The 13,848-nt window shown below is 37.5% G+C and overlaps 1 protein-coding gene across 9 annotated transcripts in view; it reads right to left on the bottom strand.

Annotated features, from left to right (window-relative positions):
• The window catches only part of CCDC85A (coiled-coil domain containing 85A), a 229,910-nt gene that overhangs the window by 8,994 nt on the left and 207,068 nt on the right, over positions 1-13,848 (bottom strand). Inside the window, exons 4-6 of one of the 9 annotated variants that reach the window (XM_070798689.1) lie at positions 7,986-8,120; positions 4,798-4,917; positions 1,204-1,302 (exon numbers count right to left, since the gene is read on the bottom strand). The exons of 3 other annotated variants lie outside the window; for them this stretch is intronic. In XM_070798689.1, coding sequence (XP_070654790.1) covers positions 1,204-1,302; positions 4,798-4,917; positions 7,986-8,120 — 354 coding nt within the window. Of the gene's footprint in view, positions 1-1,203; positions 1,303-4,797; positions 4,918-7,985; positions 8,121-13,848 lie in introns of those variants that run through there. 5 more of the 9 variants (XM_070798690.1, XM_070798691.1, XM_019970188.2 and 2 more) reach the window with 5 other exon arrangements.

Below are 13,848 nucleotides of genomic sequence, written 5' to 3'. Positions count from 1 at the left end.
ATCTGAGGCAGGTGTTCAAATTGAAAAGCTTAAGGACAGACAAAAAGCTACAGAAGACAAATAGTGATACATTTAGGAAATCATGACATCTAGAACCAATGACCATTTGAAAACAGACAACAGATATGTAAGAAAGACACCACTACAGGCAAGCAAGAGACTATACGTGCTGGGGCAAGAGCGCTAAATGCCCATGGGACTTATTTAACATTTCCTGGATTCTAGGAATGCCTCAGGGAGGTAGGTAAAGGAGATACCTGGTCCTAATAGCCTAAAGCTGAAGGGTATTTCTAAGCAATTTTGATATCCTAATGAACAAAGGATAAAAGTACAATGAACACCAATTCAAATCAAAGCTTAAAATAACTGACCATGAATTTTTGCTTTTAACAAATGTCTTCCCCATCATATTCTACTTAGTTTTTAAATAAATTCCACAAATTATATTCTTGATTAAATGATATATCCAAAGCATATTACTCAAAAATTAAAATTAAGATTAATCAAATCCAAACCTCAATAACAATTACATAGGCTAAGCATTGTGAAAATAGCATGTCTTCTTTTTTTTTCCCCACTGTATTTCTGTGATTTCATAGGTAGATTTCTGTGTGTTTATCTCTTAAGTTCATATCTATCTCTTACTATTTTGAGATACTGCTGGGCATGACATGAAGCACACCTCATATGAATGAAGAACTTAGCAAATATTACCTATTGGGTTGGCTAAGAAGTTCGCTCCAATTTCTATGGAAAAAACAGAACAAACTTTATGGCCAACCCAATATTAAGATGGTGATTTTTTTTCCCCAAGTATTGCTACAAATAATCTGCAGAAGGTTGTGTTTTCTTTGTTTATCATAGGTTTTTAAACACTGCTCTTTAAGGAAAACTATGAAATGGAAACTGATCTATTTTATCAAAACTAGTAACATTTTAGGAAATTTATTGTTCAGAAACTTTCACAGTTCATTCTGGAACACAGAATTGGCCGATTCTTGCTCACCTGCATATTTTACATGATTATTGTGTTAAAAAATACCACAATAACATTTACTAAAGAAACTCAAGGTTTGGTTTTACTTTTACATAAAAAAATAAAGGCATTTGGCCAGCATTTTAAAAGTAGGTATTCATGAAGCAAAATCTAAGCTATGATGAGGCTTTCAACACAGAATACACAATAAAGCACATTAAACTTACATTGCACATTTCTCTGACTATAGCTTTTTCTGTCTCACTAAGGTCATGTTCATACTCTTTACCCTGTTGACGATCTATAGTTTCCTGAACATCCAAGACCTGGATTTGTTGAAAAAGAAAAGCAAATTTCACATGGAAAAAAAAAGTTTGTTAGTTATGAATAAAAATCATCAAGGAGCTCCACTTTGTAAAAAGAAAAAAAAAAACCTTAGTTTTTTTCCATGTCTGCATATCAGAGTAGGTTAGTATATGGCAAAATCTTTTAAAAGAGTTGATTGTTCTGAAAGCTATCTGGAGTCAATTCTACTTGATTTTCAAATGGCCATTAAGAGCAATCTACTGCATCACTAATAGTCAATTGAATTCATTCATGTCCAAAACAATTAGATGCATTTAGTTAATTTGGTCATTAAGATAAAGCTGACTGTCAACCATTTGGAGATAGTCAATAAATCTTGCTCCATTGTAAAGACTGGCATGTAATTAATTATATTACTCAACAGTCCAAATGATATGTAGACACGGCCTACAGAAAAAATGACTAAAAAGGATAATAGTGACAGGTGAAACTCGTCAGAACCCATAAGAACTTTTAACATGAACGTTACTGCCCTCAGAGTCCTTGCCTGGGTGTGTTCCTGGTGTCTAGGACAGGACTGTGGAGACAGCTCTTTGACAAAAGCAAAGAGAAGCAATGGCTCCCCAGTTGTGAAAATATGTGAGCAACACTAAGCATTTTTCATTTTTCATCTGAGAATGAGGTGTTTTTAAACAATTTTAGATTCTACCTCTCTAAATTATTCCTAAATGAATTGAGAATAAGATTCTGTTCAAAATGTCTTTAAAAGTTTCATGTCAATACTCTATTTAGTACAAAACAAGACAAAACTTGGGCCTTGAGTGCTGTTTGTTATTTTTCTCTACATCAGCTTCTAAATCAAATCACTGATGTAGTATTAAAAAAATGTTTTTCCTAAAAGCTCCTGTATAATCCAGACTGAACTGTAACACTGCTAAACCCCTTGGTTCTACTGCCACGGTCAACGCTGATGGCCACACCTAAAGCTGTCACCTGAGAATTCACACTTAAAGGCCTGAAGCAGAACCCTACAGAGTCAGTTCACATTCTTTTTATACTTAGAGGAAATTATTGATGATGCCCAATGAATATTCATAGAAAACTTAAGGCACTCCTTGGAACAAGCTCACTTGCCCACAAATTCGATTTATTATGCACCTGAGAGACGTGTACTTCAAATCAGTTAATTTCTGCTAAATGAAGTGAAGCTCCAATTAATAGTTATGAATTTTAAAGCAAGAAAAATGTGGCGTATTTCAAGTGGACTAATTCCTCTCGTTGATTTACAACTCTTTCCCCCAAACTATGACCATGGAGTTAAAGTTTAGAAATTTTTAAAACTTTACAAGAAGATGAGAAACTGAGCCACTGTTTCAACTACTACTTTCAGAACAGAAAAAAATGATATAAATCAGCTCTAGATTGGTAGCCTTTTAAAAACAAAACATGTCAAGAGGCTACATTTTTTTTTATGTTGAGGTATTCCAAAGATGCGTTTCCCAGAGGCTATGCTTGCACATATGTCTGTCTCAACTCATGGAAGCAAATGCATTCTATATTCAAAGAGCCTCCAGTTACTCAATCAAGGTGCTTTAGTTGCTCAGCATTACCCATCAGCCAAGTGAGGACACTTAATGTGTTCTGATTATAACACAATATCTTCCTCTCAAGACAAAATTTTGTATGAATTTGGAGAAAACTGAAGAGCTCTTCCTTGCCCTCCCCTTCCTTTTAGGCCATACTACCACAGCTGCGCTGAGAAACCAGGAAAAGATGGCAGTGTGACCCACTACACTGATCTGATTCCAACTGCACTTGTCATTGAATAAGGCAATGGGCTGAAACAGGCTTCAGTTTGGAAAGCAGGGCAGTGTGTCATTTCTGGAGCATGTGTAGATACCAATACTACAGGCTTGAAGCCACTCCTTCATTTTTCCATTTCTAAAGTGCTTTCAGATTGCTAGTGCCTGATTTATGCTCAAGTAACAGCTTGTTTAGCATGCTGTTCATACTAAACAGTATCCAAATGCTGTTGCTAAGAGCAAGCCAGTTGATAAACCAGCAGCTGTCAGACAAAGGGCAGGGAGGGCCCCTCATTCTGGTGTGCCTTCCCACAAATTCCCCTCAGTTGTTCATTTTGTGACGTTTCCCAATCGAAACAGGAAACACCAAGTTCATTGCCACTGGCCCCCAGCATAGTGCTACCACCTCCCCTTATCAGCAATCTGTAAGTGCTTGGGAGAAGCACACTCATTTCATCTAAGTTACAGCAAAATGTAATGAGGGAGCTAAATCAACTGCTAAAACAATCATCCTCAAGTCAAGTAAATATTTTGAAGTTCTCATCTACTTCTTTGCTTTTCTGCATGCCAAGGACAGTGTGGCCCCCTGCATAAGAGTGCCTCATCAGCCTGTGGATAAATCATTCTGAAACCAAAACAACTTTAGAAAAGTTGTGAAATCCATGTGGCAAAAGCAGGACCGAAGCACTCTACCTACGTTATGGCTCAGAAAGGTTTAGTCAAGGCTGCTGCTGTTGTTGCTAAGTCGTTTCAGTAGTGTCCGATTCTGTGCAACCCCATAAACAGCAGGCCACCAGGCTCCTCTGTCCCTGGGATTCTGCAGGCAAGAATACCGGAGTGGGTTGCCATTTCCTTCTCCAACGCATGCATGCATGCTAAGTCGCTTCAGTCATGTCCGACTCTGTACAACATGTTAGGAATTAGAGATAATTTGGAGGACAGTGTTTTATACTTTGGAGCTGATGAAATTTCAAGGAATTGTCTCAGGTTTTAATATGATTTTTATTGCCTGCAGTTTCTTCTTAGGTAAATATTCATATTGCATATTATTAATTTTACTTATTGGAAAGCTCATTACTGGTAAAAAAAATAAACTATAAATTTAAGCCACATCTTTCTTTATTTCAGAATCTTAATTATAAGCCAAAAATAATATATCTTTATGAATAAGACCAGATGTCTATTTTCTATAGTCTATAAAGAGGCATTAACTAGACTTTGAAGACTTAATTTCTATTTAGTGGTGAACAGAGTAGGCTTTTGTTTATTTGAAAACTTTTTTTTAGTAAGTTGCACAACGTACTTCAGTTGCAAAAAGAAAAATATGGTATCCTTCGTTATTTTGGCTACCTATTAAGTTCCTGTATTTGAAGACGTCCATGCTACAAACATTGCACAGAAAATACCTGTAACAATATTTTACACATACATGCACATCAGACTTCAACTTCAATGCAGATAGATATGAATCACATTACTCAAAACAAAATGATAAAATTAGAGATTCAATTCAACCATAAGTACTCAAACCCACTATTAGTTTATAAAATTAAAATCATTCTTCAAAACTTAATATTAAAAAAAAAGTATACCATAGGGGTCAAAAAATAAAGTATCTATGGTTAAAACGAGACCGTGAGGATTACCAGACTATAGTGAACAAGCCACAACACAACTGAAGTACTGAAGAAATGGTTGTACACAGTTGGTTACCTTAAGAGAGTGTACCACGGGTTCAGGCTGCTGAGAAGGTGTGGTATGTCCACTGAAGCTAGCTGGAGAGTTGGGTGAACTGTTACTCCCATCAGCCCCAGATGACAACCTAAAAGAACCCTTAGTAGAAAATCAACAACTTTGTTATTAAAACAAAAGTCGTTTATAACTGAAGAGATGTCATTCAATATTCAATTTCACTGCCAAATGAGAATTAGCCTTTTTTTCCCTAGCCTGTCATAAGATGCTATCAACCTGTTAATTGGAATACACTTGCTGCTTGACCAGCAAAAAAAAAGCTAACCAAGAGCCATCTCTATGCATTTCCAGATGTCAGCTCTGATTTACTGAAGAGAGCAATGCCCCCTAAGGAATGCCCATTAAGAACATTTTAAGAATGATTTTTGAAACTTAAAGATACTCAAGAGTAGGGAATTTGTGAGTTACTCCACATTTGAGTTAAAATGCTCACTCAGCATGACAAATGCCATATTCCATATGTCTCAGAAAATGCAGATACATCACATTGGAGAAATGGTGTCCCTTACCTATGGCGGAACATTTCCCAAAGAGATTTAACCATATGCAACATTTTCTTCAAGAATTCTCTTATTTTATGAACTTTTAAAAAATGAAAAAAAAAAACAGATTGCAAATTATAAATTTGTAGTTTAGTGACTTTTCAACTGAATTGCTGAGAAGTCAGAACCTGGGCATTATTAATTTGACCTGCAAAAGTCACAGTCGCCCATACAGGAAATGGGAAAAAGTAAAAATGTCACTTTTTCCAGGGCTCCTTAGGAAAAATATTAATGGATCAGGAAAGAAAAAGAACATCAGTGATCTACCCTCCTAGCAAAAACAATCTAATGGGAATTTTCCTGTTTTTAGGGTCTGAGAGATTTTAATTTCTATCCATCAACAAATCTGCAGATTTTTTCATACCTACTAGATTAATAACTGTTCCCTTTAACTTGACCCTATGAATCTAATCCCCTGAGAAGGAGCCATGGAAGGCGCAGCATGTGTGGATTCTTGGTAGGAAGAAACAACAGTGATCTGGGACATTAATTTTCTAGCATCCACAGGAGCGCTTCTGTGTTGTGCATTTTAGGGATGGGTGGGAGAAGCTGAGCACAGCAACAGTTACAGGTATGGGTTTTACACAAACCGTGCTAACTGCAGAGAAATTAACTCTTGCTATTGATTTTTACAGAGATTATCATTTATAATGAATTGGGAATATCTTATCCATTCCCTCGTCACTGTCCTTTCTATCTATATGTCCCTGAAGGCTGTCCTTGCCATCTCACAAGCCAACTGAGGCCATGTTCTTTCCTATGCAATCAGGTCAGGTCCTGCCCCCACCCTCATTAGCCAACAGGGAGAGGAAGCCATGGATTATGACATTTAGGTGACCTTCCAGCTTCTGTTTGCCACTGAAATTAATGATGCAATTAATAGCAGGTGATGACATAGGACATACAATTGTCACAGCCCAACCCGCTCTGGGAAAAAAATATAAGGTTTGTTTTGTTGTAATTTGAATCATATCAATCATAGAGTACCTAAAACAAATAATAGAAAGTAATCTATATGAAGTTTAAAGATGATTAATAACAGGCACATGCCCCCCATCCAACCACCAAATTTGGACATTCTCTTCCTTTGTAGAAATCAAATATTTCCAAAACAAATGAGGAACTAAAGGAAGTTCTTCCCTGAAAAGCTCTGGTTCTCTACTATTCTCTTTCCTTACAGGTACCACCCTTAGGAACTCTTCGGAAAAGGTTTCTGAGGTTATACAGAATTCACATCCACGTCTCATTTGGGCTCCACCACTGCAGTGCTGTTTCCTCTGAATGGTAATCTAACTTGTCAGGCAAGATCCCTCCCCTTCTGGAACAAACACCCTGCAAATTCTTCCTTTTCTGCCCAGCCTGTTTCAAATCCCAGATCTGACAAAATGTGGTAGGCATGTCCAATTCTAGCTTCTTTGCCCTTGGGCACAGGACCTCTATCTTTCAGGGTAATTTGGTTTAAGAGAATTTCTGAAATCAATGATAAGTAGCTTCCCTAAACCACATTCTTTGGGCAATTTAGCATTGTTTAGACTTAAGGACAGTCCTGCCTACTCAGAAAGACATACCCTTTTATTAAAGAAGTTTCACCACCATCATCATCACAAAAGCTACAGTGGAAGCTACATAGGTGAGGGAAGGAGGAAGAGGTGGTGGCAGGCAACTTATTCACGGATTCAAGCTCTACTTCAAATCTGCTTTGCAAGCCATGGACTTAGTCATCATTAGAAAGGTAAAGTTTCATATTTCATGTAGTTTTTCGTGTAGCTGCAAGGGTTACTGAATGCAGGTTAAGTTGTACACTAATAGATGCTAAATAGTTTTCTTGATTATAACAGAAACAAGCACCTCATTCTTTCTGTCACATCTCATTTAGTTACTATAAAATAAAACTTTAGATTTCTAGTGCTGATTGGTAGAGTTTTATCTGGGCTTTCTCTAGGCTCTGGGCTCCATCAATACATAGTCTCAGTTGAATAATATGTTTTCACTAAAGTACTTTTTAAAATATGCTACTGGGTAAAATACTAGCACAAAAAATATTTTAAAAGAGTCCCTTGGAGTTTATTTCAATAAGATTTAGCCTGCTTATTTAAATTGTATCTTGGCTGACTCAGGAGACTGGGAATTTAAAAAGAAAAAAATCTTACTGAAATTGGAAATGAGAGTCCCAGCTTTGGGGTTGCTTGTTTTAAAGCCACACATGACCACACACAGTGCACACACCACCGCTTGGGTCAGCGGTCAGTTTGAAAGGGCAAGGAATAATTTTCCAAGCTGGTCTTGACACTTCTGGTGGTGTCTAACAGTTCATTTTCATGGTCACTGACAATCCCTTTTCAAAAAAAAGGTGTAGGTACCTTTCTCCTTCTTCAATGTTTGGGGTTATTCAACTTTCAGCCCCAGGTTCAGGGGGAAAAGCACTGAAGGTAACTATTCAGAAGATAAAAGACTCTATTCCCGCCTTCCCTCCCCTGATCTGGACACACAATGACTTTCCTTCATGTGTGCAGACTTGTTCTCTCCCCCCAGTATAACTTTTCGTCTAGCAACAGAATCCATCTGGTTACGCACAAGCAAATCAGTAGCTGACTCATCTTCACTCACCGGGAGAGTGGGCAGGCATCGTCCTATTCCTCGGCACCCTTGCCACCACTGCAAGACCCGCCGGGCTCTGGGCCCCCAGCCTTTCTCCATATTTGAGCTGTTTCTAGTTGGAGGTTGCCTTCTATTCTGGGTGGCCTTATATTTGGAACAATATAGTACAATCACTCAGAAAAATGCTGTTTCCCAAGTCTCAAGAAAGCAGATAGAACAAGAAGCTTAATGAAATGAACCACAATGACCACAATGGCAAGCTGTAACATGCACCTCTAACAAGGGAGAACATTTAAAAACTCAGTGAAGTCTTGTATGTAAGAGCTAATATTGATTCTTTTTTTTTAAGTTTTGGGCAGAGGTATAACTAATTCTCAAGCTATCAAAAAGAGATAGATGATAATGCCAAAATTCTACCAAAAAAAAAAAGGAAGCTATTTATACAACTTAATTCTGTTGGTTTTATTTGTGAGAAATAGAGAATTAACATAAGGTCTTCTAAGTATTTAAACCAGTATCTTCAGAACTTAGACATTATTTAAATGTAGTTGGGAGCACTCAGACCTTATGTTAAGAAACACACGTTGGGTAGATATATTCATATTCATAAAAACTGACACTGCATCAAATTCTCAGCAAAATTTCTATACACTGAAGAGTATATAATGAACTCAGAGATCACTGTTGCAAAAAACTATTTTACATGGGGCATATACATAATTATCAAAATTTCTATTAATCAGTCATTTCCCAAGTTTCTGTACTGGTTGTAACTAGAGCTATCATATAAGTGACACAAAAAGAAAATAAAAAGAGTTTTCATCCCTAAATTTTAGTTTTTTCAATGACCAAACTAATTTTATTAAAATGATCAGAAACAAAATTAACTCATCTGTCCATAATTTCCTTTCCCTGCCAGCTTTCACTAAGACCTTCTAAGAATGCTATGTCCTAAAGAATAAACAATTTTTGAAATATAGAAAACTTGCAAATGTAGTCTAAAAATTCCAGTGTACAAATATTTAAGTTAATTTTAGGAGACTTAAAATGAGAAAATAATTTGTTAGTTCTCATTAATCTGTTATTTGCTTTACGGTGAACAGCACTGGTCTAATTTTTACTTTTCTCAGACTTTTGGAGGCTGAACAATAAAGAAAATATACCATGGTCAGAAGTGAAATCAGAAAGGGAGCAATGTCGACCAGCATTTGGTACTCACAAAATTTTATTCTGAGTCTACAAAATAAGTACAAGTTACCTATTAAGAAAGAAAGTCACACATATTCTTCACATATAGCAGAGAAAATTATATATTTGCAGTTGGACCACAATGAATATCTCCTCAATCAACACTAATTTAAACTTTGCTCTCTCAGTAATCATCTGTCAGTGTCTATTTCCATTATAAAGATTTATCCAACAATTTATAATATGGTGGATGGCTGAAAAGTCACCCCCTATCCCAATCTGCACAGTTTTGTTCCTGGGATGATCATTAGCAATGAATGAAGATTTTTTTTACAAATGAGCTCTATATTCTAAATTTGGTTCTCTCCAAGACTTAAACATCTCACAGATTTCATGTTTTTTTGTATCCAACAACCAAATAAAACATAAAATTTTCTTTCATCTGTATTTAATGTGTAGTGAGATTAAATCCCAATGCCTCTCCACTGTAACAAAACTTATTACAATAACCATGAAATCTAAGGTAATATCTATGACCAGTTAGAGGCCTTGCTGGAAGGAGCAGTCATTTATTTTCATTTCCAGAAAGTTGATACAACGTGCAATAGCAACATTTTTCAGTATCTTGTAAAAGGTTCTTTTTAAACATACTCAATACAGATTGTAGAGGATTAATCTCATAAAAGGGGGCAATATATGTATTCTTGCCTCAAGAGCCCCATGAACAGTATGAAAAGGCAAAAAGATAAGACACTGAAAGATGAACTCCCCAGGTCGATTGTGCCCAATAGGCTACTGGAGATCAGTGGAGAAATAACTCCAGAAAGAATGAAGAGATGGAGCCAAAGCAAAACTAACACGCAGTTGTGGATGAAACTGGTGATAGAAACAAAGTCCGATGGTGTAAAGAGCAATATTGCATAGGAACCTGGAATGTCAGGTCCATGAATCAAGGCAAATTGGAAGTGGTCAAACAAGAAACTGTAAGACTGATCATCGACATTTCAGGAATCAGCAAATTAAAATGGACTGGAATGGGTAAATTTAACTCAGCTGACCATTATATCTACTACTGTGGGCAAGAATCCCTTAGAAGAAATGGAGTAGCCATCATAGTCAACAAAAGAGTCCAAAATGCAGTATCTGGATGCAATCTCAAAAATGACAGAATGATCTCTTGTTCGTTTTCAAGGCAAACCACTCAATATCACGATAATCCAAGTCTATGCCCCAACTAGTAATGCTGAAGAAGCTGAAGCTGAACGATTTTATGAAGACCTACAAGACCTTCCAGAACTAACACACAAAAAAGATGTCCTTTTCATTATATAGGGGACTGAAATGCAAAAGTAGGAAATCAATGAATACTTGGAGTAACAGGCAAATTTGGCCTTGGAGTACAGAACGAAACAGGGCAAAGGGCGATAGAGTTTTGCCAAGAGAACACACTGGTCATAGCAAACACCTCTTCCAACACAAGAGAATACTCTACACATGGACATCACCAGATGGTCAATACTGAAATCAGATTGATTACATTCTTTGCAGCCAAAGATGGAGAAGCTCCATATAGTCAGCAAAAACAAAACCAGGAGTGGACTGTGGCACAGATCATGAACTCCTTATTGCCAAATTCAGACTTAAATTGAAGTAGGGAAAACCGCTAGACCATTGAGGTATGACCTAAATCAAATCCCTGATTATACAGTGGAAATGACAAATAGATTCAAGGGATTACATCTGAAAGATTGCCTGAAGAACTATGGATGGAGGTTCATGATGTTGTACAGGAGACAGGAATCAAGACCATCCCCATGGAAAAGAAATGCAAAAGAAAAATGGCTTTGTGAGGAGGTCTTACAATAGCTGTGAAAAGAAGAGAAGCAAAAAGCAAAGAAGAAAAGGAAAGATATACCCATTTGAATTCAGAGTTCCAAAGAACAGCAAGGAGAGATAAGAAAGCCTTCCTCAGTGATCAGTGCAAAGAAATAGAGGAAAACAACAGAATGGGAAAGACTAGAGATCTCTTCAAGAAAATTAGAGATACCCAAGGGAATATTTCACACAAAAATGGGCACAATAAAGGACAGAAATGGTATGGACCTAACAGAAGCAGAAAATATCAAGAAGAGGTGACAAGAATACACAGAAGAACTATACAAAAAAGATCTTCATGACCCAGATAACCACGATGGTGTGATCACTCACCTAGAGCTAGACATCCTGGAATGTGAAGCCAAGTGGGTCTTAGGAAGCATCACTACAAACAAAGCTAGTGGAGGTGATGGAATTCCAATTGAGCCATTTCAAATCCTGAAAGATGATGCTGTGAAAGTGCTGCACTCAATATACCAGCAAATATGGAAAACTCAGCAGTGGTCACAGGACTGGAAAAGGTCAGTATTAATACCAATCCCAAAGAAAGGAAATGCCAAAGAATGTTCAAACTACCACACAATTGCACTTATCTCATACACTAGTAAAGTAATGCTCAAAATTCTCCAAGACAGGCTTCAACAGTACATGAACCGTGAACTTCCAGATATTCAATCTGGTTTTAGAAAAGGCAGAGGAACCAGAGATAAAATTGCCAACATCCACTGGATTATCAAAAAAGCAACAGAGTTCCAGAAAAACATCTATTTCTGCATTATTGACTATGCCAAAGCCTTTGTGTGGATCACAATAAACTGTGGAAAATTCTGAAAGAGATGGGAATACCAGACCACCTGACCTGTCTCCTGAGAAATTTGTATGCAGTTCAAGAAGCAACAGTTAGTTCTGGACTTGGAACAACAGACTGGTTGCAGATTGGGAAAGGAGGAAGTAAAGGCTGTATGTTGTCACCCTGCTTATTTAACTTCTATGCAGAGTACATCATGTGAAATGCTAGGCTGGATGAAGCACAAGCTCGGATCAAGATTGTCGGGAGAAATAGCAATAACCTCAGATATGCAGATGACACCACCCTTATGGCAGAAAGTGAAAAAGAACTAAAGAGCCTCTTGATGAAAGTGAAAGTGGAGAGTGAAAAAGTTGGCTTTAAGCTCAACATTCAGAAAACTAAGATGATGGCATCTGGTCCCATCACTTCATGGCAAATAGATGGGGAAACAGTGGAAACAGAGACAGACTTTATTTTAGGGGGCTCCAAAATCACTGCAGATGGTGATTGCAGTCATTAAATTAAAACATCCTTGCTTCTTGGAAGAAAAGTTATGACTAACTTAGATAGCATATTCGGAGAAGGCAATGGCAACCCACTCCAGTACTCTTGCCTGGAAAATCCCATGGACAGAGGAACCTGGTAGGCTGCAGTCCATGGGATCGCTACGAGTCGGACATGACTGAGCGACTTCACTTTCACTTTTCGCTTTCATGCATTGGAGAAGGAAATGGCAACCCACTCCAGTGTTCTTGCCTGGAGAATTCCAGGGATGGGGGAGCCTGGTAGGCTGCCGTCTATGGGGTCGCACAGAGTCGGACATGACTGAAGTGACTTAGCAGCAGCAGCAGACAGCATGTTAAAAAGCACAGACATTACTTTGCCAACAAAGGTCCATCTAGTCAAGGCTATGGTTTCTCCAGTAGTCATGTATGGATATGAGAGTTGGACTATAAAGAAAGCTGAGTGCCAAAGAATTGATGCTTTTGACCTATGGTATTGGAGAAGACTCTTGAGAGTCCCTTGGACTGCAATGAGATTCAGCTAGTCCATCCTAAAGGAAATCAGTCCTGAATATTCATTGGAAGGACTGATGTTGAAGCTGAATCTCCAATACTTTGGCCACCTGATGCAAAGAATTGACTCATTGGAAAAAACCCTGATGCTGGGAAAGATTGAAGGTGGGAGGAGAAGGGGACAACAGAGGATGACATGGTTGGATGGCATCACCGACTCAATGGACATGAGTCTGAATAAACTCTGGGAGTTGGTGATGGACAGGGAGGCCTGGCACACTGCAGTCCATGGGGTCGCAAAGAGTGGACATGACTGAGCAACTGAACTGAACTGAGCTGATATGAGCCAGATTTTCACAGATGAATAAACTACTTTATTATCATTTTAAAGGAAATGGTACTCTTTTAGAATCAGGATTATTGACTTTCTACTCATTTCAGCAACTTTCTTATTTTAAATCAGGTCATGGAAAAATGTATTCTGGACTGGCCGTCATTTTTGACCTTCAAGTAAAATATAATGAAGGTTTTCTGATAGCTCTACAGTTGTCAATCATGCTATTTTTTTGAAGATAGATTTATAGAATATAAATCATCAGTAATTCTGGTTGGAGTGATTTCTGGCAAATTCAGAACCTGAAGTGGGGACACCCAAATTTTATCCAGGAATTGGGAGAACAATTCCCAACCACCTTAACAAAGTCATTTCCTATTTTCTAAGGAATTCTATTTTGCTTTGTTTTCTGCAGTTTTCAAAAAATTCAAATTCATTTTTTTCCTAAAAAGTAGGCATGAATGACCCTGCTATGGTACTCATCAGCTACTGTTGAGCTACATTATATATAGTTAATCTGAAAATTATTTAGTATTCCATTTATTTAGTATTCTATCTATTTAGTATTTATTTAGTATTTTGCATGTTATTTAACTTTCAGTTCAGTTCAGTCGCTCAGTCATGTCTGACTCTTTGCGACCCCATGAATCGCAGCACGCCAGGCCTCCC

The sequence above is a fragment of the Bos indicus genome, chromosome 11 (genome assembly GCF_029378745.1).
Source record: "Bos indicus isolate NIAB-ARS_2022 breed Sahiwal x Tharparkar chromosome 11, NIAB-ARS_B.indTharparkar_mat_pri_1.0, whole genome shotgun sequence".
In the NCBI taxonomy this organism is placed as follows: Eukaryota; Metazoa; Chordata; class Mammalia; order Artiodactyla; family Bovidae; genus Bos; species Bos indicus.
This window is presented reverse-complemented; position numbering and strand designations above follow the sequence as displayed.